Source organism: Haliotis rubra, unplaced genomic scaffold (assembly GCF_003918875.1).
Source record: "Haliotis rubra isolate DU_JTF1 unplaced genomic scaffold, ASM391887v1 Scf834, whole genome shotgun sequence".
In the NCBI taxonomy this organism is placed as follows: Eukaryota; Metazoa; Mollusca; class Gastropoda; order Lepetellida; family Haliotidae; genus Haliotis; species Haliotis rubra.
In genome coordinates, this window is record NW_025767562.1 from 153,173 (window position 1) to 180,427 (window position 27,255).

Here is a 27,255-nt window from a genome sequence, read left to right on the forward strand (position 1 = left end):
AGTTCGTTATAACCGTAATTGGTTAAAGGCATTGCAAGTAAGAGTGAGTGAGTGAGTTTAGTTTTACGCCGCACTCAGCAATATTCCAGCTATATGGCGGCAGTCTGTAAATAATCGAGTCTGGACCAGACAATCCAGTGATAAACTGCAAGTAAGAAAAGCAACCCTTTTTCGTCATATCCGTGAGAGAGTATTCATTATCAACGTAGTGTGCTATATGTTCCCCTCAGGGGAGTGAACTAAAAGATTCCGACGACTTGGTGTGTGTATCATTACCTGCCAACCTTACTCAACACAGTGTCGGAGTCGTCAGTTGTGAACAACCTGTTCAACAGCGCCATACACGTCAGGGTTTGTAATGGTCATTATCTTTTCCTGTATTAATCTCCAATGTGCATGTTATACGCCTCACGGTCCCAATCCACACAACATTCGTAACGTTACCATAGGCATACGAATGTCATAGTGCGTTTTGTGGATCGTAACCCGGGCATTGATGTATGCTTGACAAAATACCAAACACATTTGCTCATACAATTGGAATATATATTTATTTGAAAACAGACACTATACATCTTCAACGACAAAGCAATAAGAACGAAGAAGTTGTAATAAATATTTTAGTGCAGGACCTCAAGCTCAAAACGTATATATTTTTCAAACTTATCCCAGTTGTAGTGAATATATTAAGCTGAGATGGTTCCTCATCGGAACTAGATAATGTATAGGTTAAACAAATTATTATATGCATTGGTGAAGGAATTAGAGCTACATGTATTGGTGCCATTATATTGAATAGCCTACACGAAAATTGTGTTGCTTTCATATTTTAACTGTGCATATACAAAGGCCCCGAATACATCATAAGTTGCACAACGAAATAGACTGATGCCTATATATTACACGCAACTCTATGACAATAAATACAGACATCATGTTACCACAAATCGGCTTTCTTAAGATTCCAATACTAAAAGACCACGGACCTGCCCTACCAAAAAAATGAAAAAAGGTAAATTAAATAATAAAAATAATAATAAATAATAAATAAATAAAATTAAGTAAACAATAAATAAATAAAAAATAAACTAAAAAAATACATAAATAAATACATAAATAAGTACATAAATATTGCCATAAATAATAGTTTAATAAACAAATACACCGTCTATCTCTGGCTCAATCTCTAAACGTTAAACACAGTTCTCTGTCGTATGTTATGAATCTGTACAAGGGAGAGTATTTCAAACTACATCTGGTCACAGTACCCCGTATTCACGAAGATACGTGAAACATCTCCATGGATTAGTATACACTCGATTTTCATTATTAGCTACTTAGCGGAGTATAGATGTCATCAACTGTAAGAAGTTTAAACGGCAAAATACAATCTCATCCTGCCTGGTACCCATGTACTGCTGAGTGGAACAGGGCATATTGTGAACAACTTCACAGGTCAAAACAAGCACAGACGTTGAACCACCTATTCTTGACATCAAGTCCAACACAGAAATGGTTTCATATTTTGAAAAAAAGCTAACTCGTCAAATTCGCCAGTGGCTTGGTAGTTGCCGACAATCAAAAGTGACAACAATATTAGATGGTGTAACGGGCCGCTGTTACTCTGCCATCACCACTAATAAAGAGGCCTTCCATGATCTCATTCGGGTACCTGTCTGTGAAATTGTGTATGCTTGATCCATCCACAGCAAGCTGCAAAGAGTTAAATAAAACATCGATTATCCATTGATTACGCACGCACGCACACGCACACGAACATTTACACACATACATCCTATTAGCATCACAGATTAAGATACGCCCTAATGCAGCAAGAGGATAATGGCGATCCTGGCACAGATAGACCACTTTGGCTCAGGTACCCTTGCTCACTCTACACGCAGCGCAGACACTGTAGGCTTCTACCAGGAAAATATGTAGACTCCCCAATACTGCAGCCTTCTGCATTACCCAGAGTGGACAACTCGGGCACTCATCTGCGCCAAGATACCAGGAGGAAGCAAGCCATGGCGCCGAACACGATGGGGAGCCTGACGACAGTGTTCTTGGGATGCAAGCGAGACATACATACTTACCACTTTGTCCTTAATTTCGCCAGATTAGTTTCAAGAGGACAGAAAATTCAATGACAATACATATTTTGTTATTTATAAAATACAAGGTCAGGTTTGTTGGCTTGGACACGTCTGAGGCTGTACATTGGTCTATTCCAAAACAAGTTTGTTATTGTAATTTCCCATGACTACTTATATATATTCTGGATGGATCTTGCAGTCAAAACCAAAGCATGGTGAAGACGAACAATTCAAATCAACAATATTGTGCTCCCTCTGGGCATTCTCCGACCATAAATCTCATTATGTGTATTACGTTAATTATCTGCATGCCATATTTACAAATCACATATTAATGGTTACAAATGGGAAGTGATTTTAAGTGGCAAGCAGAAAGCCTTCTGTTTCACTTTTAACTTCATCTAGGAAAAGGCTGCTCTTCTTTTCAATACACTGCAGATACATTTGTTCAGCAATCGTTGAGAGTATTCCCCATTGAAAACTTGAGTATGTGCTAATTCGATATGACACTTCGCAGTACAGAATCATCAACAAAATCAACATTGACATTGTGTCCAGCATGGCTCGTTTACAGAAACTGTGAAATGGTTTGTTTTGATCATGTTTTTGATGATTCATGTTTTTGCTTTTTCAGCACAATATCGTTCCTGATAGGTGTTTCGAACGTGTTATCGTCCAATCGTGATTTACCAAGCCAAGATGCAGCCTAGATGCACCTGCAAGTGGTATAAGCACACTCCGGTTACTCATATGGCAAGTGATACGAAAGAAAAGATACAACTGCGAAACAGAAACGAGGTTTATGCATACTCCATTGTAAAGGCCGATTCAAATTAAATGGACGAGTTTGGGGTTTGCAGCCTGTCATGGACGATAACATTTGGAATTGGTCTGGGCTTTTTTGATGGATATTTGTCTCTTTGCACCTTAACATAAATGAAACTTTGATGAGACAAATGTCAATCCATCAAACATATGCTTCACGCAAAACGTATAAGCTGAATGTGATGAGTGAGTGAGTTATTATTTAACGTCACATCGGCAACATTGCAGCTATATCGTGCCGAGAACATATTTGATTCTGAAGTGGAATATATGTTTATTATAAAAACCTGTTGACGAAGGACAGTAAAACAACTAGAATATCACAATTAGAATTAAAACTAGCGTGGAAAGTTTAAAACTAATAGCACTATTGGGACAATACCATATAAAAACAGGCTAGAGATCGCCAACAACAGAAGGTAGATCACCATACTAGGGACCATGGGAACTTACTGTACCTTTGCTACCTGCATGGACCCTGAATGTGATGAACTTCGAGTAGATGTATCAGAAACAAGTACATACCATGTACATTCCTTGGTCCAGTCGTATCTCCACCAGAGACTCGGTACCCACTGACATTGGGACTGGCGTTAGTGTAATCCCCGATCTCCAAACACCTTCGAAGCGTGAGCTAAATACCACCGTGTTATCATCCAGTCGGAAGTCGATATGACACAGAATATTTGCCCCACTTAGAAAGTCCATGTGTACTCTAAAGAAAGGGAAAATGTAATGTGAACACAAGAAATGTTTTTCCAGATCGAAATCAAAACAGAACATACTTTAGTCAACACAATAGTGTTGCGTCATGGTTTCCTTTCCGGGGCGGTGGGGTAGTCTAGTGGTTAAAGCGTTGGCTCGTCACGCCGAAGACCCGGGTTCGAATCCCCACATGGGTACAATGAGTGAAGCCCATTTCTGGTGTCCCCCGCCGTGATATTGCTGGAATATTGGTAAAAGTGGCGTAAAACCAACTCAGTCAGTCAGTCAGTCAGTTTTCCTTTCCATCTGGATTCTTCATTCGAAGTTTGCTGGAAAAGTTGAGGTATTCGGGACTAAGAGGATGAAAACTTGGATGAAAACGCAAGCCAATTAGGAGTGATAATATTGATTGTAATTTATTTTACCATTAGGAGTCAATCACTGTTCAGATCCGTGAAGATCCGGGTTAGAATTGATCTTCAGTATCCCATGCTTGAGGCGACTAGCGGGATCGGGTGGTCAAGCTCGCTGACCTGTTGACAAATGTCATCGTATCCCAATTGCGTAGATCGATGCTCATGTTGTTGATCACTGGATTGTCTGGTCCTGACCTGATCATTACAGACCGCCGCCATATAGCTGGAATATTGCTGAGTGCGGCGTAAAACAACAAACTAACCTTGCTGAGTGTCATGGTAGAAACGTGTGTGTTCCTATATGTTAAGTCCGTGTGAGAATAGGTCCCCAGCAACCAATGTACAATATACACAGACGGTTGCCTCTCCTCTTACATGTTAGACCTTCTCTTGGCCGTAACGATGGGGTCACTGGGTTATGTGGTTGTTCTACCAGCCGTCCATATCTATGCCCATTGACAAAACATTGTCATCAGCGTTCTTGACCTTCATTGGGACACGATGGTAGATAATAAGTACTAACAAACCTTTGCTGGGAATATCTATATTCCTGCATTAAAGAAGACTGACTGACTGACTGAGTTTGGCTTTACGCCGCTTTTACCAACATTCCAGCAACATCACGGCGGGGGACTCCAGAAATGGGCTTTACACGTTGTACTTATGTGGGGATTCGAACCCGGGTCTTCGGCGTGACGAGCCCACGCTTTAACCACTAGACTACCCCACCGCACCCATTAAGGAAGAACAATGTGACACTCACCAATACATCACGTCATGACGTGGTTGGTTTTGTTTGTTTGTTTGTTTGTTGTTGAACGCCACAGTCAACAATATTCCAGCTATATGTTGACGGTCTGTACATTATCGAGCCTGGACATGGCAATCTATTATACACAGCATGAACATCGAACCATGTAAATGGGATACGATGACATGTGTCAACCCAGTCAGCGAGCCTGACCACCCGATCCCGCTAGTCGCATCTTGGGTTGGTTGAACATGGGTTGTTGAAGAATTCTAATTCTAACCCGGGTCGTCTCGACGTCTGATTTGTAGCAGCAGTTTGTGCTGTTACTGGCAATGTGATCGTAACTGGTGAAAACATCAATAGAGCAATGTCTTAGCTACTAAACAATTACATTTTAATAATCGAGTCTGAAGCTCCTGGGATGAATGTCTTGGGCAACAATTCACAACCACACTCTGTACCTTCGCAAGCACATGTTGTTGGAGACCAACTCCCGCGGGATCATATACACATCCAATAAATTTAACATCAGACCCAGACTCACACTCAGAATTTTATCATCATTATTTTGAGAGGAGTATCAATACTTTACTTTCCAATGGCCGTAGGCGTGACGTTTGCTGCTACTGTGAAGTTCCTGGAATTTCCACACGGTAAGTCCAGCTGGATGTTTCTGCTCTGTGTGAACAAAGAAAACGTTACACATGTTATATCTGGGATTACACTTCTTAGATACTAGAACTGTTGTGTTTGAGTCCCTTCCAGACCCACAAAGTCACAGATCTAGCATACAAAGTCACAGATCTAGCATACAAAGTCACAGATCTAGCCTTAGCCCAGTGATTAAATTGTGCACTTTGTGTTACAAGCATGAAATTTGGCAAGATTGTAGCTTCTACCATTCTAATTGAATAAAGATCGAGAGGCCTCGCAGATTTTTTATATTTTCCATAATTTTGTGGAAAAGAGTGAAAAAAACTCATTTTTTATACTATTTTCGTCATAATTTAAATTTTTCTCATAGGTCACATATCAAATTGTAGGTTATTCATAGCTGATCATGTTCCATCTATACATGTCTTTAAATCTTTAACGGTTAGGTCTACGGAAGTCAATTTATATCATGACTACCCGAAAATGGGAAAATTTGCGGCCATTTTTCAATAACTCTAGGGGATAGCTTGGACCTGTATGGACAACTCTTCTGTTGGCATGAAAGGGCTGCCAGGAATTGCTGAAATGCATGTGTATAAAATGTTTGAACTGGTCCAAGTGTTTAAAAGCAGCTCTTAAGTGCACTGCACTTTTCTCATTCAGTCAAGCTAGATACAATTACACATGATTGAGTAACCTTCCATAGATTAATGAGATAGCTACTTTGACATTGATGTTGAAATGAAATATGTTTGCGTTGATTTTTTTACAGGTGATATATAGCCAACCAAGCTCATACATTATACATGTTTTAAATCTAATGATATATTCCTTAAAATAAACTCCCATCTGTACTCACAATATTCTAGATACATACTTTATGAGGATTTAAAATAGAGTTAAAATAACATTTTTTGGAAAATTCAATCTTTTCCCACTTTTTCCCCCCAAAAATGAAAAATGGCCACAATCTGCAAGGCTTCTCCTATTGGTTTTGCAAAGAAATGATAAAAATATTTTACATCATGGGATGATCTCATACTTATTTTTCTGATGTACTCTATATGGCGGCCATTTTGAAAACTGGCCTCCAATTTTCCCATTTTCGGGTAGTCATGATATAAATTGACTTCCGTAGACCTAACCGTTAAAGATTTAAAGACATGTATAGATGGAACATGATCAGCTATGAATCTCCTACAATTTGATATATGATTTATGAGAATTGGAGAATTTTGTAAAAAGTTATGACGAAAATAGTATAAAAAATGATTTTCTTTCACTTTTTTCCCCACAATTATGGTAAATATAAAAACTCTGCGAGGCCTCTCTCCCTTCATTCAATTAGAATGGTATAAGCAACAATCATGCCATATTTCATGCTTGTAACACAAAGTGCACAATTCAGTGAAAAAATTGCACTTATCCGCTTGGCTACCTAAAGTACTCACGGAAATAAAATAAAATGGTTTTGTTTTGCATTTATTTCGTAGTTTTGAACACAACTAAAGTTTATTTTTTCAAGATGCTATGACTATTGTTTTTCCCAACTTTTGTTTTTAAAACCATCCGAAATAGATGAGTTTACAGGAGAGCAAATCATGTCATTGTTACCCCTTGAAATTTCATCAAAGTCAAAATGTACGTTTCTGATGCAAGCTATAGTATGCAAATTGGTACTCACCCAAAAAAGAAACGTAACACATTAACATTGAAACAATTATATATTTTTGCTATGAGTCATGTTGACAAAAAGTAGATGTTGGCAACAAAACAATTTTATAGTGCACAACTCTAAATCTTTTGTCCCTCAGAGAACACAGTTCTCTTCACTGTAGACGTCACCAGAAAGGAACCACGCCATCAGTAACGAGAGTGCCCTCCCCTAGTGTCTATCACTGCCTGACATCGACGTCCCATGGAAGCAATCAGGTTGCGAAGAGTTAGTCGGGGAATGTTCCTCCTTCCTGTTGGAGAGCCTGAAGGAGCTCCTGATGACTCTGGGGCTGTGGGCCACGTTGATGTACCCCTCGGTAAAGGACATCAAAGATGATCAATGGGGGATAGGTGCGGTGAACTGGCAGGCTATGGCAAGATGTTGACATTGTTAGCATGCAGGTCCATAGAAACACGTGCAACATGAGGTCAGGCGTTGTCTTGCTGGAACACGCCGCCATGACGTCTTAGAAATGGCACAACGTGGGGCTGCAAGACGTTATCTCTGTATTGCACCGCATTCAGATTCACATGAATGTGCTCCAACTCTGTCCTGAAGTAATGGTGTATCCCTGCCCACACCATGACACTTTCACCTCCACAGCAATCAGCCTCCTGCACACAGTTGCGTTGATAACGTTCATTACGTCGACGATAGACACCTGCTCTGCCATCAGCATTCTCTTCCCACAGAGTTTACTTGTCATATCTTTCTGCGAACCTCTGTTCTAATACGGCCACATTTCCCGGTTCTCAAAAAATCCCCTAGCGGCACAAAATCGCAACACAAATTGTCTCCCTTCTTTCTATCCAATCAGAACACGTGTTACATCGACTTAGATCGAACTTGACTAATACAAGCAAATGTGGGGCCACAAATATCCCTCCTCAGCCGTGGACTTGTGTTGATGTGACACACAAGACATTTAATGGCTAGCTTAACGAGGGCGATTGAAACGCCATTGATCCGCTATTTACATGACTGAGTTCTGTCTTTAAGACACGTTTGCGCATCGCACAGGTGAAGAGGTTCTAGTTTTCCCGAAGCATACGGAAATTACCTAGGCCTTGCGAATGATCACTTTTGAAACAACGTCGCTGATTGCACAACTAAATCTGATTGCAACCAATCATGAATCCTGAACACTCGCATCATGAAAGGGTCGTATTAGAACAGAGGTTCGTAGGAAGATATGACAAGTAATCTCTGTGGGAAGAGAATGTGCCATCAGCTGTCCTCAAAAGAAATCCGGACTCATCTGTGAACAAGACGTTTTTCCTCCATTGCACTGGTCTAACTCACTATTTCGTGCGCCATTGAAGACGTTTCCTGTGGTGGCGTTGTGTCAGGACGTTACGTCTTGCCGGGCGTCTGGGGCGGATTCCGTGTTCCCGTAGATGGTTACGGACAGTTTGACTGGAGATGTTCCTCCAACCAGGGATGCTTACTGCAACTGCTGAGGCTGAACGAAACAGATCACGGAGGTGTTGAACTCGGATGTATCGGTCTTGAGCAGGGGTGGTAACTCTTGGTCGCCCTGACCTTGGTCTATCGGACACTCTTCCAGTGGCTGTGAGTCGCATCCATAACCTGTTTATGGTAGCCTTGCAACCTCAGCCTGACCGGTCCCAGCTTGCAATCTGCCAATAGCGTTGTTACGTTGAGCATTGGATAATCTTGGCATTGTTTCACACTTCAGTATTCGCAAACGATTGATTTCGTTGAGTCTAGAACCCCAATGTTCAAATCTCAATACATGCACAACACAAATATCCAGTGCTCAATGACATTTGCTGCGTTTGTGCGACATGTTTTTAACCTTTGAGGTTCTCTCCGTTGTCCTTGTGTGACGTCGGTTCATTTTGGGTTACAAAACAGTTTCCTCTACTCTGCTTCTACATATAATTTATCAGGAAAATGTTTAATATACACACTCATTTTTATTAATCAAATGTTAGAATGTGTAACGTTTCTTTTTTGGGAGAGTATATTTTTCATGTCTGTACTCTTGTTGAAAGTTTACTATTTTTACGAGTTCATTAATATCTTTGATTGTCAATTGCACAATCGCTATGGCAACGCACGTGGAAATGCATCTTCTCATCTAAACAGTGCCTCAGGTAGTTGCTACCACCCATTGTTGATTGTGACGTAAGTTATAACATGTTTCTAGATTTGTTGATAATGTGCAAAGTTTTGTTATTTTTACTTGTAGAATGGTATTTTGGATGATTAGCGGACCCAATTAAAAGGCCTAGTTGGGAAAAAGAAAATAGTTATTTCAATATTTGTTGAACCTACCTATTTTAATGAAGTAATATACAAATAAACGCTTTATTTCTATTTCCGTGAGTTTTCTTTACTCCGCAACTGTGGCTGCTACAATATTTTAAGTCTGACAAATGAAGCTCTGGATCAGGTACCCTTTGTACACCTGGCAAGTGAAATTGGCAAGGCTCCGATCGTCGTGGTTACGTATACGAATACACAATGTCATTTATATAAATGGTCAAATGTAAATGATAGAGACACTTCAAATTGATCCTTGACAGTTATATATTCAGCCTTCCCATCTCAACTGTCCATCTTGTTAATTCCTTAATAGCTATGTACTCGGCCTTCCCATCCATCTTGTTAAATCCATTATAGCTATGTACTCGGCCTTCCCATCTCACCTGTCCATCTTGTTAAATCCATTATAGCTATGTACTCGGCCTTCCCATCTCACCTGTCCATCTTGTTAAATCCATTATAGCTATGTACTCGGCCTTCCCATCTCACCTGTCCATTCGTTAAATCCTTAATAGCTATGTACTCAAACTTCACACTGTCCCACGTGACCATCTTACCGGGATGTCCCAGATGTACCGAGCGCACGGGCCGACAGAACCATTCCAATGTCCTGTTGACTGACACATTCTGCTGCTTCGGGTGGTGCACAACATGAAGTTGCCCCCGCAAGTGTATACTGCAACCGCTCCTTCGTACACACCATCATAATGTACCTCAGCATTGGCAACAGTAGGCGGGGCACCACAGCCTTGAAACTCTGTCAAGAGAACGTGGGTTAGTTGAAACTTCAACAGTAACATTTCAACAAAATATGCCGCCCTTTAAGTTCTTTGGTATGACCTTACAATCGCCCTTCCATTCCCAGAGCAGACACTCCGATTTGATGTAAACTGATTCGCGACAAACATCTATTCAACATGCAACATGATTTCAGTTCCAGCTGTATGATATCAGTAATAGTTTATGAACATAGAAAGGAGAAAGATCATTTTGTTTCACCCCGTAGCCAACCCGTGAAGGTCCCGGGTTAGAATTGGTCTTCAGTAACCCATGCTTGTCGTAAAAGGCGACTATGCTTGTCGTAAGAGGCGACTAACGGGATCGGGTGGCCAGGCTCGCTGACTTGGTTGACATATGTCATTGGTTCCCAGTTGCGCAGATCGATGCTCATGCTGTGGATCAATGGATTGTCTGGTCCAGACTCCATTATTTACAGACCGCCGCCATATAGCTGGAATATTGCTGAGTGTGGCGTAAAACTAAACTCACTCACTCACTCACTCACCCAATAGCCTACCTGATTCACATGATGCACGGCTGAGCCGATCTACGTGACATCTGGACGCTGTACAAGGAGTCTCCGAACAGGCGCCAGCGAGTGACTATTTAAAACAATCAAATTTATTCCGTATTTTAGACCACAATGCCTATGGTACAATTGTATTGTAAGGTATACAGTCGTTGTCACATGACCAAAATTATATTAAAAAGATCTTAAGCTCAAATATTTAGCAAATATATAAACGTAATATATTTACATCAGGTGTGTTTAATATTTGTTGCAATGTTAATCCAGTTTTACAATATTTTTGGATGGACAAAAAGGATTTATTACGGAGCAGAAAATATCTATTACAGATAAAGAAAACATGGCATTCGTTTTCTACAACATTCATATCACAGTGCAAACAAATAGATTCTATATCAGAATTATGATTGACTTTCTTTTTACATTTTTGATTAACCCTGAAATCATGAACAGATATACGAAATACACACCGACCTAACTAAGTATTATTTTCAAGTTTATGGATATATGTTTCGCATTGGAATAAGTACTTTATACTAGAATAGTGTGACAAATATGTACTGTTTAAAACAATGCATTCATGTGGTTAGGGTGTTTCCATTATAAGCAAGTCAATTGTTTCAAAACCAGTATCTCGAGCAGCTGGTGTTCCAAGAAAACGAGCCAGTCAGGGGTTTTAACTGACGCGAGAATGTATTTCCGGTCGTGAAACAGACATACAAAAGAGCTCGGGAACGTACACATATATACTGAGACAAAAAATAAAGGAACGCAATTTTCATCACCAGCAATGAATAGCGCTGTGGGCGGAAATCTGAGAATAAATACAGGAACACTGCCATGAAGTGGTGTTCCCTTATTTGATTCCCTCAATATATATGTATGTATGTATGTATGTATGTATGTATGTATGTATGTATGTATGTATGTATGTATGTATGTATGTATGTATGTATGTATGTATGTATGTATGTATGTATGTATGTATGTATGTATGTATGTATGTATGTATGTATGTATGTATGTACGGTACCAAGCTTATGTGTATGTCTGTTCAATACTTAGATAGTAGTCTGTCATTCGCCTGTTGCATCATATGTTATTCGACCTAAAAGGCTAAATAGACTAAGAGAATGAGTATAAAAAATGTGACGAGACTTTAAGTTGCAAAAACGGGAAGCGTGTTCTGCTCACTAGTGTTACGGTTGAGCACATGTTCTTCAGTCACTTTGGCAGAAAACCTGCGAAGATCCGGATTAAATTGTTCTTCAGCAATGTTTGTCGTCAGATTTGCTAACTCGGTTGACACGTGTCATTGTACCCCAGACCGCCGCCACATAGCTCTAATATTGACGAGTGCGGCCTTAAAGACCAAAACAAACCAACCAGTTGCGTTTACGGATCGATGCTCATGATGTTGATCAGTGGATTGTCTCCTCCAGACTCTAGTATTTACAGACCGCAGCCATATACATGTAACATTGCTGAGTGCAGCGTTGAACAACACACAAATAAACTGTGATAACGTTCTTTTAGACTGACTGACTGACTGAGTTTAGTTTTACGCCGCTTTTAGCAATATTCCTGCAACATCACGGCGGGGGACACCAGAAATAGGCTTCACACATTGTACCCATGTGGGGATTCGAACCCGGGTCTTCGGCGTGACGAGCCAACGCCTTAACCACTAGGCTATCCCACCGCCCCCAGAACAAACGAACATTCATGTTTTTGAAAATATGCCCCCAAGGTAGATGGCAATGGAAATCGTCTGCATACTAATCCAGTGACGCCCGTTCTTTTAGACGTCAATCTAGTTATAAGCAAGGAATCATAATAGGGAGTAACGAAAAGGCAGCCATGAAACATGAGTACTCATGAAGACAGAAACAAGGGGAGATAACCATCAAAAGAGAAATGTAATGTCAGGTATCATCCAACCAGGTCACTCAGATCAGAATCTGAATCCCGTCTCTGTCAACCAAAGACACGTACAGTAACGTATGGCCACAGATGTTTTGACAGCATTTCAGCAAATCTTTGGAACAGTTTACCAATTAGCCTAAGAAATTCATCCTCACTGGACATTTTTAAGAAAGCTCTTAAAACTCATCTTTTTAAAGCTGCTTATTCCATATAATGTATCACTGGTTTTATCACTGTGTAGAATGTTACTCCTTGTATGTGTTTTTACCATGTGTTAGATGTTTCATCTTTTAGCATCACTTGTATACCACCTGTATATACAGTATTTTATATGTTAAGCGCCTTAGAGTGTTTTTTAAAAAAGCAAATAAGGCGCTATACAAATCTTGTGTATTATTATTATTATTATTATTATTATTGATCTTCCCATCATGAAGCACGTCATGAATATAATCCTGAGACGTTTTGAAGACATCAAAGCCACCTACTACGTCAGGCAGTCTGGGCCAGATTCTGCAATGGTCAAAGTTCTCTGAACACGAGGGCACGACCCGGTGTTGATCGCGTTTATACCATACAACGTGATGTGTTCCACAAGTTACTCCTGGTCCTTCCACATTCGTTTCCACATATTACCATCACTCTACACAACTTTCCATTTCTGTCATCATATTTAAAGCGAATATTCGAATAGGCCACTGTTTAGAAAATACGTACCTGTACTGATCCAGTTTCAGTGGGTGCGACACCACTTTGATGGTAGGGTTATTTTCTTTGTAGAAATTAGGCTTGTTTTTCAGGGTTGGCACAGGGTTAGGCAAGGCCTAGGCAAGACTAAACAAATACATCAGGCTTAGGCTTCTATGGGCTGGTCCATTTAGCTCTTGAGGGGTAAGGACCCACTAGGCATGTGCCTTGTATGCTTCTCCCCGTTGATGTGCAATGGGATGGACCAGTGCAGGAGCATCTCATGAGCAGATGGATCAGTCCATTGAACTGTTCTTCTGTAGGCATTTATTGGGTAATTTTCAGAGCATTAATTTTATGGGGTTAGAGTTGTAGGTTTGGGTATAAAAGGGCAGATTATTTTCTAGTCTGGGCTCTGGGGTCTTACTGAGGCTTTAAAGGTGAAATTCACTAGCGTATCTGTAGACTAGGCAAACAGAGTTTCTTTCAGTTTTAGTTTAAAGAAGAAATAAAGTTTGGGTTAGATAATTTTTGGTAGTTAAATTTGTTTTTGTATCTGTAGACTAGGTAAACAGAGTTTTAAGTTTCTTTCAGTTTTAGTTTAAAGAAGAAATAAACTTTGGGTTAGATAATGTTTGGTAGTTTATTGTTTTTTTGGGCAGGGATTATTATTTTGAGGAATTAAGTTGGATTAAGATCAGGGTCAATGGAATAGGTATTTCTAATAGGGTTTCACTTTTCTTAGGATCTTTGGAGGCATTACTGTTTTTGTTGTTTATATAAATTTGTTGATTGTTGTTTATATGATATATATTTGTTCAGTTTGAAATAGATTGATTTTGTTTACAAACTTTTGTGTTTTGTTGTCTTTGTGACTTTAACTCCCTGAATCCTGCGGACCTGGGCAGGATCCTCCTGTTACACCACGCATTTGAAATTTTGTTCATCCTGCCATCAGGATCCTTGAAAACAAACGGACCCACCCGGGTGAAAAATAAAATTTGAAAATTCATTGGCATAAAACAGCTGACCTGAGCTAATGTCATGGTCTTGTTGTTCGGCATGCACCTTCTATCTTGAAAAGCCAATGGATCAATGAAGCTGAATGGTCACACACCTGCTCCCATAAATTGATAACAGCCCAATTTGTTTAAAAGGTTCAGGTTCTGATTATAGCTGCCAATACGCTATTGACCTCTGGGAGAAATAGTGGAGATACAACTTTAAATGTGAGGCCATTGTTAGTACACATTAATTTATTTATTTGTTTTATTACTGAAGAAATTCCTTTCAATAAAAGAGAACAGTTTGCTAAAGACACTTTCTTGATGATATGATGTACTCAACGCTTGTCGAGACAAAAGTGTGTTGGTAGTATTGTGACGCTCAGTGTTGAGGGGAATACCAGAACCTGCATCCTTGATGTGGATGTGAATACCACCACTGGCCAAAACTATCAATAACAATGTCAGCATCGACGCATGACTTTATTACCATACTTTCGTTCTATGAGGTTTTACGTTTTCTATGTCATTTAGCTTGGTTAAATATATCCAGAGGATATTAAACATATTTGGGTATTGGTTATGGTTTGAGAAGAGATACATTCACACATGTTATTAATCCAGAAGACAATAGTTTAAGAACATTCAGGGGATCAACTTTGATACGATCCCAGACGCAACCACTTTTCAGCAACGAGTGAGTGAGTGAGTTAATATTTAACGTCACATCGGCAATATCTCAGTCAATTGACGAAAACAATTTATACAATAAAAAGTGAAAACATTCTTCAGCAACGAACCCATCAATGATCATCCAGTTAATGCCATCTATAGCTTGTGTGTCTTTCATAGCCAAACTGTATCTCAGTGCGCTAGCACTATAAAACCAGCGTAAGTCTGGGCTAGTACAAGCAGCCGCACATACACATACACACGCATGCACGTCGTCATATGAGTGAAATATTCTCAAGCACGACGTTAACCCAATTTCACCCAACCTCATAGCCAAACTCAACAAACTTGAGAATCGGAGGGGTAAGAAGATCTATGTAAACTACTGAGCATGTTTCCAAAGCAACGGCAATAGTGTAATGTCACTTTAACAACCCTAGAAGAAACGGGTAAAAATTGGTCTTCAGCAACCATGGCTTGTCCTAAGAGGCGATGCTCGGGCCGGTATATTTGATCAAGTCATAATATGGTTGTCTAATAACTTCTCCATTTGATGGGCGGTGGGAGATGTGGAAACGCAGAATATCAATCGTACAACTTAAAACATGTCTCTGCCTGGCATCCATTTGGTAGTACACCTTAGGACAGGTTTTGTTGTTAGTTGAAATGCTCAACTTTGGTTAGCGGAATCTGTAACTTGGTTTGTCTCGTGGAAACTCTAGTAGCCAAGAAAGATGTCCTGAGATAACTCAGGTTTCCAGGTGAGGTGTTATATGCCGAGAGCTTATATTTACTAAACATAACAACGGGTTTGCGTCGTTAATGTAAAGCAGATACAAACCAGGTAGACAGCTAAATGTAATGCAATTGACCTATTCTGTGTTTTCACATCACACAAGATAAGCGAGAATTAATGCTCAAGGACAATATGGAGTAACTGATAAAGTATAACGTATCAGTACCTTTGGCCAGTTGCTGATGTCGCTGTAGAGAAATCCTGGTTGGCTTGTGATGGCCACCTGATTGCTGCTGTTGCTGTTGAGTCCACAGGTGCGAGTTCTGGTCTCAAAGTTGAAGGACATGCAGACTGATGACATCAGACATTCTGAGGCACAGGAATAGACGGACGATGACTTCACTTTCCTAAATACGTAATGTTCCATGTGTGCATCTGTCTCCAGAACAGAAGATGCGTCGAAGCAAGTGCCACAACAACCCAATCCTATACAAGATAGGACAAGGACTCCGGTGAAAAGTGTAAAATGCATCTTCCTGATTTCTGAGAAATCATAAAGATAAGTTAAATGTATTCTTAATTAACGTTTAACAAACCACAAACTGTATCCGAAAAGCTGAAGCCTATGGCCACTGAAAACAAATATAGTCAAATCAGGACATGTCCATTCGTCCTTATGTCTTCAGGCAAGAAACAAGTAAATGCACCTCTTGTGAGTTGTTGTCTCCACGTACGTTCTTCACCTGATGGCCATATGAAACCAGTCTTTAGCTAAAAAGGATTGTGTATTCCCCCATAACGGTATGACTTGACATTTGTAATAAATTATGTACTGGTCCACAGTAGAGCGTCTTAGATCTCATTGTCACAGGCAAATAAATAATATTTGGTTGAAGAAGAACGTCGACAAAATCACACAGTGTTAGCTGTGTGATTCATTGTTCAAACGTCAATACAGTCACCGTTCCCTTCTTGTCATTTGAGCAGCGCCGTTTGAACGGAGCTAATTGTACCAGGCAAACAAGCCTGCAACCACTGCTTCCCGTTTGATACACGGTAATCGTTTGTTCCAAATGATACACGGAAAAGTTTACAGGCAGAAAAATCAATCGCAGCTGAATTGAACTGTGCGGTTGAATAGTTACTCAGTCACATAGCGTTTGTTAAGCTCTTGAGTTCGGAATAGAAACTGATGACTTGACAAACACAGCTTATTCACATCAGCTGGGGAAATCCATTTTTGGAACACAGGGATATGGAGATTGAGCTGACAAACCTGGATCCATTACCAAGGCTGATAGGATATTTTACCAACGATCGCATGACCCAAGCACGGTATCATCAAATAAGAAATTACAGTTGCAATCTTCTTGCAGCAAGAGATTAAAACACAAGGCAGCATGTGATTTCCTTTCAGTCAGGATATATTCCGACCTGATTTCTGTTTGGTCATTATTTTGATGGATCATCCGTTCATGTCAGTTTGAAAAAAGACAGTTTTCGTTTATATATACTGAATAGCAAAAGAAACGCAAGTTTAAAAAAAATGAAATCTCATGAAAGTAAGCGTTCATGTTTATGGAACGTTCATGGTAAAGTGACGTAATGATCTCATATGAGATGATGCGAGGCAATTTGACGTCCATACGAAACGGTCAGACAAACACACCCATAGTGCAGCAAAACCATAATTTTAGCACGTGCATCGACGTTTCTGGATGGAAAGCATGCATTTCACTCTGAGGTATCCTTTATAAAGGTTTGTGTCAAAAAACAGTTCTGTATTGACGCTAGGAGGTGTACACGACAAACAAACGATGCCTGGACTAACAACTGAGCGGAGGGGAATGACCATTGGAAAGTTGCACGGAGGTAGCTCTGCAACCGCTGTAGCTAGACAATCTTTCCACCATTACACAACTTGCTCAACATCATCAGCAAACCGGGGTTGCTGCTGAACGTCCCGTACCAGACGGGCACGGGTGACAACTCATGCGCAAGATCCGTTCATCCAGGTCACTCATCTAAGGCTGACTGACTGAGTTTGGTTTTACGCCGCTTTCAGCAATATTCCAGCAACATCACGGCCACTCATCTAAGGAACCGAACTCAAGCAGCAACAGTAACAGCAGCCTTAGTTCATGGGTCAAGGGGAGCAGACAGTGAGTGTCCAGCGATAGGATTAGGTGCCGTCTTCGGCTGCTGGAATCCACTGCCAACGGCCATATGTGCAGCCAAGTTTGACAGGTCAACAAGGCCAGCAACGTTTACAGCCCTCACACAGCAAGGGTGTCGATGGATTATCTGGCTCAGAACAACGTTAATGTTCTTCCATTGCCGTCTCGTTCCCCGGATATGTCTACCATTGAACCTTCTGGGACGAAATTTGACGTTGGATTCCTGCATGTAGACATCCACTCACACTTGCGTTTCTTTTTGGGGATAGTATATTTAGGAAACGAAATTATTCTTCCAAATGAAAGTACTTATGGCATGTACAGTATCGTTAGATGCAGCGATACTTTCGTTGTTTTCATGTTAGATACTAGCTAGAACACATACATAAGCCACTCAATGCAGTGTTAGGAGAGTCTGTCCAAGATATATACTCAGCAGCAAAAAAACGTCAGTACGAATTCAAAATTAGATATGGACATAATAAGTGGATCAAAAACATTTTTTTGTGTACAATATCTTGACACTCAACACAATTTTAAAACATTACGTGAACCTGGAACCACACTCTGAGAAATCCTGGCGCAGTAAATCGGCTGTGTTCGGCCTTGGTATGACATTATTCAGTCTCCTCTGAATTTCATCCCAAAGATGTTCAATTGGGTTTAAATCAGGGCTGGCGACTGAATAATGTTGACACCGTTCTGCTGTAGGAAGTCCCGTGTAGCTCTGGCAGTATGGGCCCGGGCGTTATCATGCTGGAAAATGTTGTTCCGGTGATGTGTGAAATGTGGTATGACGTGGGGTCTGAGAGCTTGGTCGATGTAGCGCACCGCTGTGATGCCGCCTCCTCTCCCTGGACCAAGGTTCTGGAACACCACAGGACCCACACTCAGGTTCAGGCCTATTCCACCCCATACCATGATTCTTGCACCTCCCCATGAGTCTCTTTCCATAACACATTGGTCTGAGTAACGCTGGCCACGTCGTCGCCTTATTCTTGTTCTGCCATCTGCAGGTGATAGGCAGTACCGACTCTCATCTGTAAACAGAACAGTTCTCCATTGCCTGTATCGCCAGTTTTGGTGTTGTAGGGCAAACTGTAGACGTTCACGGCGATGACGAGGGGTGAGGATAGGTCCACGGTAAGGTGTACGGCAATGAAGGTTCCTGCTGTTAAGACGTCGGCGTACTGTATCAGTACTGATTGGTCTTCCGTGTGTTCCCACTGTCTGGCGTGCTGTTTCGGATGTCTGCATGAAGGGATTCTGTACATGCTGTCGCACAACATGGCGGTCTCGTCTTGTGGTCACCCTTGGTCTGCCAGTACGGGGGCGATCATTTGTGGTGTTGGTGGCCCGGAAACGTTGCTGCAGCCTGTAGATGGTCCGAACGTTGTCCTGGAAGTGATTGGCAAAGGCTTGTGCAGTGTGGCCAGCTTCGAGTCTTCCTAGCGCCTGGTTCCTCTCAGTTGTCGCATCCTGCTGACGTTGTAATGTCGGTGAATGTTTCAACCAGGTTTGGGGGTGCATTTTATAGGGCTGGTCCTTGTGAACAGCACGTGCAGCATGAGTTGCATGAAAAACATGGAGAACACCGTACCATCTCCAGAGATCAGGTTGCGTTTTTGAGACCATTTCCTGGGTTCCATTCTGAGTTTGGGAAGGAATGTCTTTGCTCAGGTAAAGTTGGAGATGTTGTCAAAAATATACAATCAAAACATGAAAAACGTTTACAGTAATCCGTTTCTGCGAAGGAAAATTCCAAACTGAGGTTTCTTTTGCTGCTTAGTATATTACGCATATTTACTAAAACCCACATGGTACCAGCGCACTGTCTCTAACGGACGAATGACATTGTAATATGGATGGTTTTACATTTTCAGTGCTTTTCTCACAAATATAGAATACATTCTGTAAAAGTAAAACAAAACAAATATGGAGGTATTAAAATCTCCAGCGACAACCTCGAACCCCCTGAACCCGCCAAAGCAGAAACTTAACTTCAATGTGGTCTTTAGTGATTTTCCAAAAGGGGTGGGGTTGTTAGAACCCCCTGAACATCCCCCCAACCCCTTTCTGGAACCGCCAATGTGACATACTGTGGAATTTAACTCACTCAATCTCAGTGAAGGTTCCCTGTCCTGACGCGGAAGCCAGGCTGTCATTGTTGTTGGCTGGTTTGCTGTTCAACGTGGCACTCAGCAAGCAATATACCAGCAGTCTGTAAATAATCGAGTCTGGATCAGAGAACTAGTGATCAACAGCATGAGCATCAACCTACGCAATTTGGATACGATGACATGTGTCGACCGTCATTATAACCAGTTCGTGCCCCCTTAACAATATAAAGGTATCAGTACCTTGCTTTCAGAACGGTCTCATGGAAGACCTAGCCATAGCTGCTGTGTTAAAAAAACAAGTGGACGACTGCCATTCAAACCGGTAAGTTTTGCCTGAATGCATGCATGCATGATGCACGTGCATCTCGATTTCAATGTTGTGTCTGTGCAAACTCCTCCCTTTCCTCAAACAAAAACATTTCAAACCTCAATCTCAAACAATACTTTATTTGGGCAATACAGGCTACACGACCATGATTCATGTTTTCCTCAAACTTGACTTCCGGCGTATATTTAAAACAAATAGGTTCAAATAGTCCATTGATACTTAAATGTCATTTCCAATATTACGATATTTGCCTTTCAGTATATATTCGTATGCTTCGCTCGAGGCTAGTACGATCTAATGTAGCAGTGTCACCCGAACCGGTAGGCGAGGGATGACACTGCTACAAAAAGGCGTACGTCAGACCGTATTACCCGAGGGAGAAGCATACAACGTATTGACCTTACCGCCATATTAAATGTACAAAATATAATTTGATTATATTTTGAAGATCGCTTCCGACTATATGGCATGTTAACAAAATGGCCTCTGTCTCTCGACTGGATTTTTAAAATCACTGAAACATATTCTGACAAGTTTAAAACTGCTATAAAAATGGTTGATTATGTTTAAGTTGAGCGTGCAAACGATTCAATGTATACAATAGTTTAAATAATGCAGTGAAAGTCGATAAAATAAAGGTGTACATGTGAACTCAAAAACAGCTAATCGAACGGTTTCCCAACTCCGGTCCCTGCATGCCATATTATGACTTCATACGATTGTTAGCGATACAGCTTCTCGCGGAGTGTTTAGCGGTTACCATGGCAGCGGGATTTTTCATGAAGGTAAGATAAAGTGTGACGTCATGCAAACAGTGTACTGTATTACCTGATAAAATACCGAAAGCTCCTTTGATCTTTGATATTGGAGAGGGTTGGAGGGGTGAATGAGGTTCTCAGTCGTTGTTTACCAATAACACCTTTGTCCATCGATGTCAAGGGAGTCGGTTTGAAACACCTGCAACATAAAATATTTAAGCCATTGTTTTAACAAAGAAGAATAAAAAACTCATTTTAGCATTCAGTCAATCTATTCATTGATTAACGAATACATCGGTGTAAGTTACAAGTATCATTCAATGCTATTCAGCAAATGCCGAAGACTGCAATTGCGTCAGGCTCTGCTATTCCAGTTACTTCTCCGATTTTAAGACTGGTTGTCGTATCGTATGACGTGCTCTTCTGTGGCTGTACGGATCCAGTAACACAGTCTGTACTTCTCGCTGGGATAAACACATTTATTATTCAAGCAGTAAGTACACCAGCAATTATTTCTATGCCAGTTTGGGAAAAGTGACCAGGCATATAAATATTTAACATATAGGGCACTAAATGTTTGGACAAACTCTCTGACACTTGGAAGTCTTAACACATGGATGATCTTCTTTACTACAGTGAGAGCGACGTTTCGGTGTAGGTTCTAACACAGTTTTCATTCACTTGCTCACACCGAAACGTCCCTCTCACTGTAATAAAGAATTTGTTCATCCATATATTGTCATCAATATATTGTTAACCTTCCTTACTTGGAGGGACCGCCTCCGTGGTGTAGTGGTTAGAGCGTCCGCCTGGAGAGCGGAAGGTCGCGGGTTCGATCCCCGACCGCGTCATACCAAAAGACGTTAAAATATGGTACTTGTTGGTCCCTGTCTGGCGCTCGGCATTAATGGGTACAACAAGGACTGGTCGGCTCGGAGTCAGTATAATGTGTCTGAGTGGGGTATTCATGCTTCACTGTCGCATGTTATCTCAGTGGGCTAGCACTATAAAACCAGCTTAAGTCTGGGCTAGTACAAGGAGCCGCACCTACACATACACACGCATGCACGTCGAAATATGAGCGCAATATTCTCAAGCACGACGTAAAACCCAATTTCACCTCACCTTCAACATTTAAAGTTTGATATATAGAACATTGATGTAAACTTGGTATCAATTGCGTGAGGTAGGAGGGGCTGCACTGACATTGTTGTTACGCCCTGACCATGTATTGTGCATAAGGTATTATTAATTCATTCGTGAAACTTTATACCACGGTAGTCAATTTCGATTCGTCGCAGCTGTTAGGAGAAGAGCCGCAGGTGTTTCAGTCCGGCGTACAGGACACATTCCCCCAGGGTAATGTCAATGATTGAACATGTTCTTGTTCTGGTACCTTCTTGTCTGAGGTCTTTTTTGTTGTTGTTTGCAGTAAATACACAAAGGTGGCTTCATATGCAGTGACTGTATCCACGGAAAAGGACACACTGAACGAACATCGTATGATATATAAGATCGATGTAGTGAACCGTTCAGCGTAACGTCAAGGCGTGTCGAGACTTTCTCAAATATGAGTGATTTAAATTTTTAAGTCGCTTCGGCAGTATTTCAACAATATCGAGACCAGAAAATATACATACATAACAAGCACATGTAGTTGCAATGTAAAAACTGGAGCATCACAGATGTTGTATAAAAGTAGAATGTCACCATAAAGACATCTGCATTTCTCCATGCTGAATAAAATTAACACATAACTGGACTACAAAATGGCATTACCTAATGTTAAATGACCCTACCGGAGCCGTTGGGCCTTAAAGTACCTTTGTAAACTGCATGGGCCCCGGCAGGATTTCCATCATCTTTCACCGACTGGGAATTATCAGCAAATTTTGCCGCAATTACAATAAGAAAAACTCTACGGTTGAAACCCTTGCGTTGGTAAACACAGCTTGAATTGTGTGTTTCTTTTTCAGTGTGTGATGCGTGTTGCACTGCAGGGTGAACACATATATCGACGTTTTTTTAAAAAGAATATTATATTTTAATTATCTTTCGGGTGCACATTCACAATTTACATTTGAAGCTGATGACCATACACTGACATATTACATACAACAATTATATACTAGTGGACAATTGCTTACATAACATAATGGTTGAAATACAATTAAGAGATTGCAGGAGTATGTCTAATGACATGAAGACCAAAATGTTTGCAGTTTCAACATCGTCTAGGATAGATTTAATGAGAGGTACTCTCTTTATTAGTCAGACTTTGTAAATGGTTTACCTTGTGATTATAATGATAATGGTAAGTACACCATTGCTTTGTTCCGCGTTTTAATATATAATTTATATCTTATTAAGTTCGATTTGTGTGGTGGGTTTATCTTGAATCCATTATATCACATGTTTGCGCACTTCTTGTACAACTGGACATCTGATCGTTTCTCTTTCATTTTTAGAAAATCATACATACATTTAAGTTTATTAAATTTAAAAAAAAAGTATCTCGTTTGTTGAGAGATATATCTGAATAATATTGCATTGAAAACATCGATGTTTACAGTTTGCAAAAGCTCTGCGGACTATTGTCCAGTCTTTATCATGCTCAGTTTCCTCTAGGTCATTTATCCACTGAAGCAGTTCTCTGTACCTTGAGATTTCTCAAGTATACCATAAAATATTCAGAGTTTTCGAATCTAATAACATCTTCCATATTGACAGCCCCTTTACAATGTGTTTATATAGATTGTGTAATGCTTGCATATTCCAGGAAATTAGTTTTGCAATCAAGTTTCTAAACGTTCCAATGGTTAACAACTGCCAATCAGCATCGACAAAACCTTCTATCACATTATTCCAACTTATGTACAGTGTGTTTAGTATATAGGTTTAGTTACGATAGGCCAGGTTGGTGTGTCCGTTAATCTTCATCTTTGTCTTGAACTGACCCTTACATGTATTGTATTAACCCCAAGAAATGGAAACGTCAGTCCAAAAATCGTTGGTTCATCCAGGCTGTTTATCAGATGAGTGAGTGAGTGAGTTTTAGTTTTACGCCGCTTTTAGCAATATTCCAGCAATATCACGGCTGGGGACACCAGAAATGGGCTTCACACATTGCACCCATGTGGGGAATCGAACCTGGGCCTACGGCGTGACAAGCGAACGCTTTAACCACTAGGCTACCCCACCGCCCCTTTATCAGATGAACACTAGGCAGATCTCCCCAGAGATTGTGAAGACTGTCACACCTGGCTTATTTAACTGACTGGCTCTGTGTGAATATTTATACATCAATGTCTAGGTCAAATTACGGTATAATGGAATCGTTGGGTGCTAGGGTCATATTCGTGAAGAAAGAGGGATTTATATATAAACATGTTTGTCCCACCTATTTCCTGTTAAAATCAATGATATATTTCTTTTTAAATGTTGTGTCTGTTCACACTGCATTTCATCACGATGAGGTGGCACAGCTGGCTTGACTTGACCCGGGTTAGAATTGATCTTCAGTAACCCATGCTTGTCGTAAGAGGCGACTAACGGAATCGGGTGATCAGGCTCCGTTGACACATGCCATCGGGTCCCAATTGCGTAGATCGATGTTCATGCTGTTGATCACTGGGTTGTCTGACTCGATTATGTACAGCCGCCATATTGCTGGGACATTGCTGAGTGCTATCTCAACTCACTAACTTTCTAAGTCACTCTGGGGCGGTGGGGTAGCCCAGTGGTTTAAGCGTTGGCTCGTCACGCCGAACACCCGGGTTCGAATCCCTACATGGGTACATTTTGTGAAGCCCATTTCTGGTGTCCCCCGCCGTGATGTTGCTGGAATATTGATAAATCGGCGTAAAACCAAATTCAGTCAGTCAGTCAGTCTCAGTCACTCTGGCTTGACTTTGGCTCACACGACATTGTTTTACTTCTCCGAATGTATCTATAGGACACAAAATACACATCTTGATATCTGCTTTCAAATCCATACTATCCATCACTTTATACCATGAACACTTTTCTCTGAATCTTCTACCACCAAGACCAACTACTACGGCGTGATGTTATACCCAATTTGTTGATAAAATGTAAAACAACTGTATGTATTAAATGAATTAAATCTATTAGGGCTATGCAATATAACCGGTTTACCGGTATTTACCGGTTCAGACATGAAAACGATACGTATTGTGATAGGCTGAGCGAAAACCGATATTTTGACTTTTATTCGGAAAACTTCGTAACAATCGGACATCTTCGGATATTTCCTTGTTTCATTGGTGTCAAATATTAATTATACTTTGATTTTGTCATGATTAAAAGTTTGCTTAGTCAAGTATATGCTGTATAAATCAAGCATTAACTCGATTATAAGTAGTTTTTTTGTTTAAAAATACTTCTTGCAATATATTGCAATACACATCGCAATGAATTGTAGACCGGATTGACTCTCCATGAGACGCTTATCTGCACATCGGACTGATCATATGGCCTAATTATTTTGACAGATTTTATTCTTCTATGGCTGTGAGACGTGACTGAATTGATGGTCTATTACTCTAGTATGTACCAGAAACAAGTGCAAAAGATGGAAGAGATCGATGGACATGTGTGACCACATATCAGATGGGATGGAAATTCAACTTTGCCAGCATAAAGAATTCTTCCTTCTTTTAGGTAAGCAAATAAAACCTTCATTTTGCTTCCTTGAGTATGTGTCAAGATTTTTTCAGCAGAGTGTCCATTGTATTACCAACGTGGTAAATGATCTCTGTCTTGCACGCTTTGTTATAACTGATACACTGGGGCTTCCTCGGGATTCTTTATGTTGTGTTAAGAGACAGCACCATGTGATTGGGCAGAGAAGTCACGTGTCGCAAAATTACCACCTGTAACAACATCTCCATATATACTACCCATCAAAAGTTAACACACATAAGCACTCATATTCACCAATAAATTTGATAATTAAAACATTCAAGGGCCATACTTGTACAGCCATGGTTTTGTATGAAAGTCAGTGGGGTTAGTTTTAATGAGCAATTATCATCATAAAATCAACATGGATTCCAAGCATTTTAACGTTTTTTATGAGTCAAAGGATCATACGGGTCAGAAAACCCACATTTTTCTTTGTGGTCACCACGAGAAGTTTTATGTACGTGTTGAAAACCTATCATTGCAAAAATACAGGGGGTGCTTAATTAAGTGCTTTGTGTGTAGTATACTTCCTTTCAAAAGTTAAGACTCACTTAAAACACTCACTATATGTTATGTGCATATACTGAACCACAAAAGAAACGTCCATTTTCAAAACCAAATGCTAGATGTTCTTACAAAATGGTGTTATTATTATGATTGTATCTTTTTGTTAACATGTTTTTCAATCCAAATTGACAGTTATTACCATCATCGATGTGTTTTTTGATGAAAAAGCATTTGGACCAAACGCACTTAAAAAGGCAGACGTGGTAAAAGGTTCCGTATGATATTCGTGAAAATGAAAATGCACTTGCATATCGTGACCACCCTACCATTGAAAGCGAGTCCCAAACTCGCCTGAAATCATTTTTGTTTTGACACAATCGTCATGGCACGAATTACGAGAGATCAGAGGAACCAAAGTCTTCGGACGATTGCAAGTTGGCCAGACTGCCAATCATCTTAATGTTCATGTTTGGACAATCTACCGACTGCAGGAGTGGTATCGGGTCACTAACAGCACCCAAGACCGTCCACGCAGTGGGCGACCTTCAGTAACATCACAATGTCAAGACCGACAGATCGTGCGCCACCATCTGCAGGGTCGCTTCCCGAGAGTGACGGAAAGAGCACGCCTGACCATTGGGACTCACAACAGACCCATCAGTGCCGATACAGTGCGTCGGCGTTTGCGCGGAAGAAACCTCTGCTGTCACAGACCATATCGTAGTCCTGTCCTCACCGCTAATCACCGCCAAAACTGACTCCAATGGGCAACTCAGCATCGGAATTGGCGTTATCGACAATGGAGAACTGTGTTTGTTCTCATGAAAGCCGATATTGTGTTTCGACAGCCGATGGCAGAGTGAGAGTA

The 27,255-nt window shown here is 40.6% G+C and overlaps 1 protein-coding gene across 2 annotated transcripts in view; it reads right to left on the reverse strand.

Annotated features, from left to right (window-relative positions):
• Nucleotides 1-1,341: 1,341 nt before the first annotated feature.
• The window catches only part of LOC124262387, a 44,498-nt gene continuing 18,584 nt past the window's right edge, over nt 1,342-27,255 (reverse strand). The window contains exons 1-6 of one of the 2 annotated variants that reach the window (XM_046696868.1): nt 16,017-16,855; nt 10,754-10,838; nt 10,014-10,213; nt 5,386-5,471; nt 3,447-3,636; nt 1,342-1,713 (exon numbers count right to left, since the gene is read on the reverse strand). In XM_046696868.1, coding sequence (XP_046552824.1) covers nt 1,597-1,713; nt 3,447-3,636; nt 5,386-5,471; nt 10,014-10,213; nt 10,754-10,838; nt 16,017-16,322 — 984 coding nt within the window. In that variant the 5' untranslated portion in view covers nt 16,323-16,855 and the 3' untranslated portion in view covers nt 1,342-1,596. Of the gene's footprint in view, nt 1,714-3,446; nt 3,637-5,385; nt 5,472-10,013; nt 10,214-10,753; nt 10,839-16,016; nt 16,856-27,255 lie in introns of those variants that run through there. The other variant, XM_046696869.1, reaches the window with a different exon arrangement.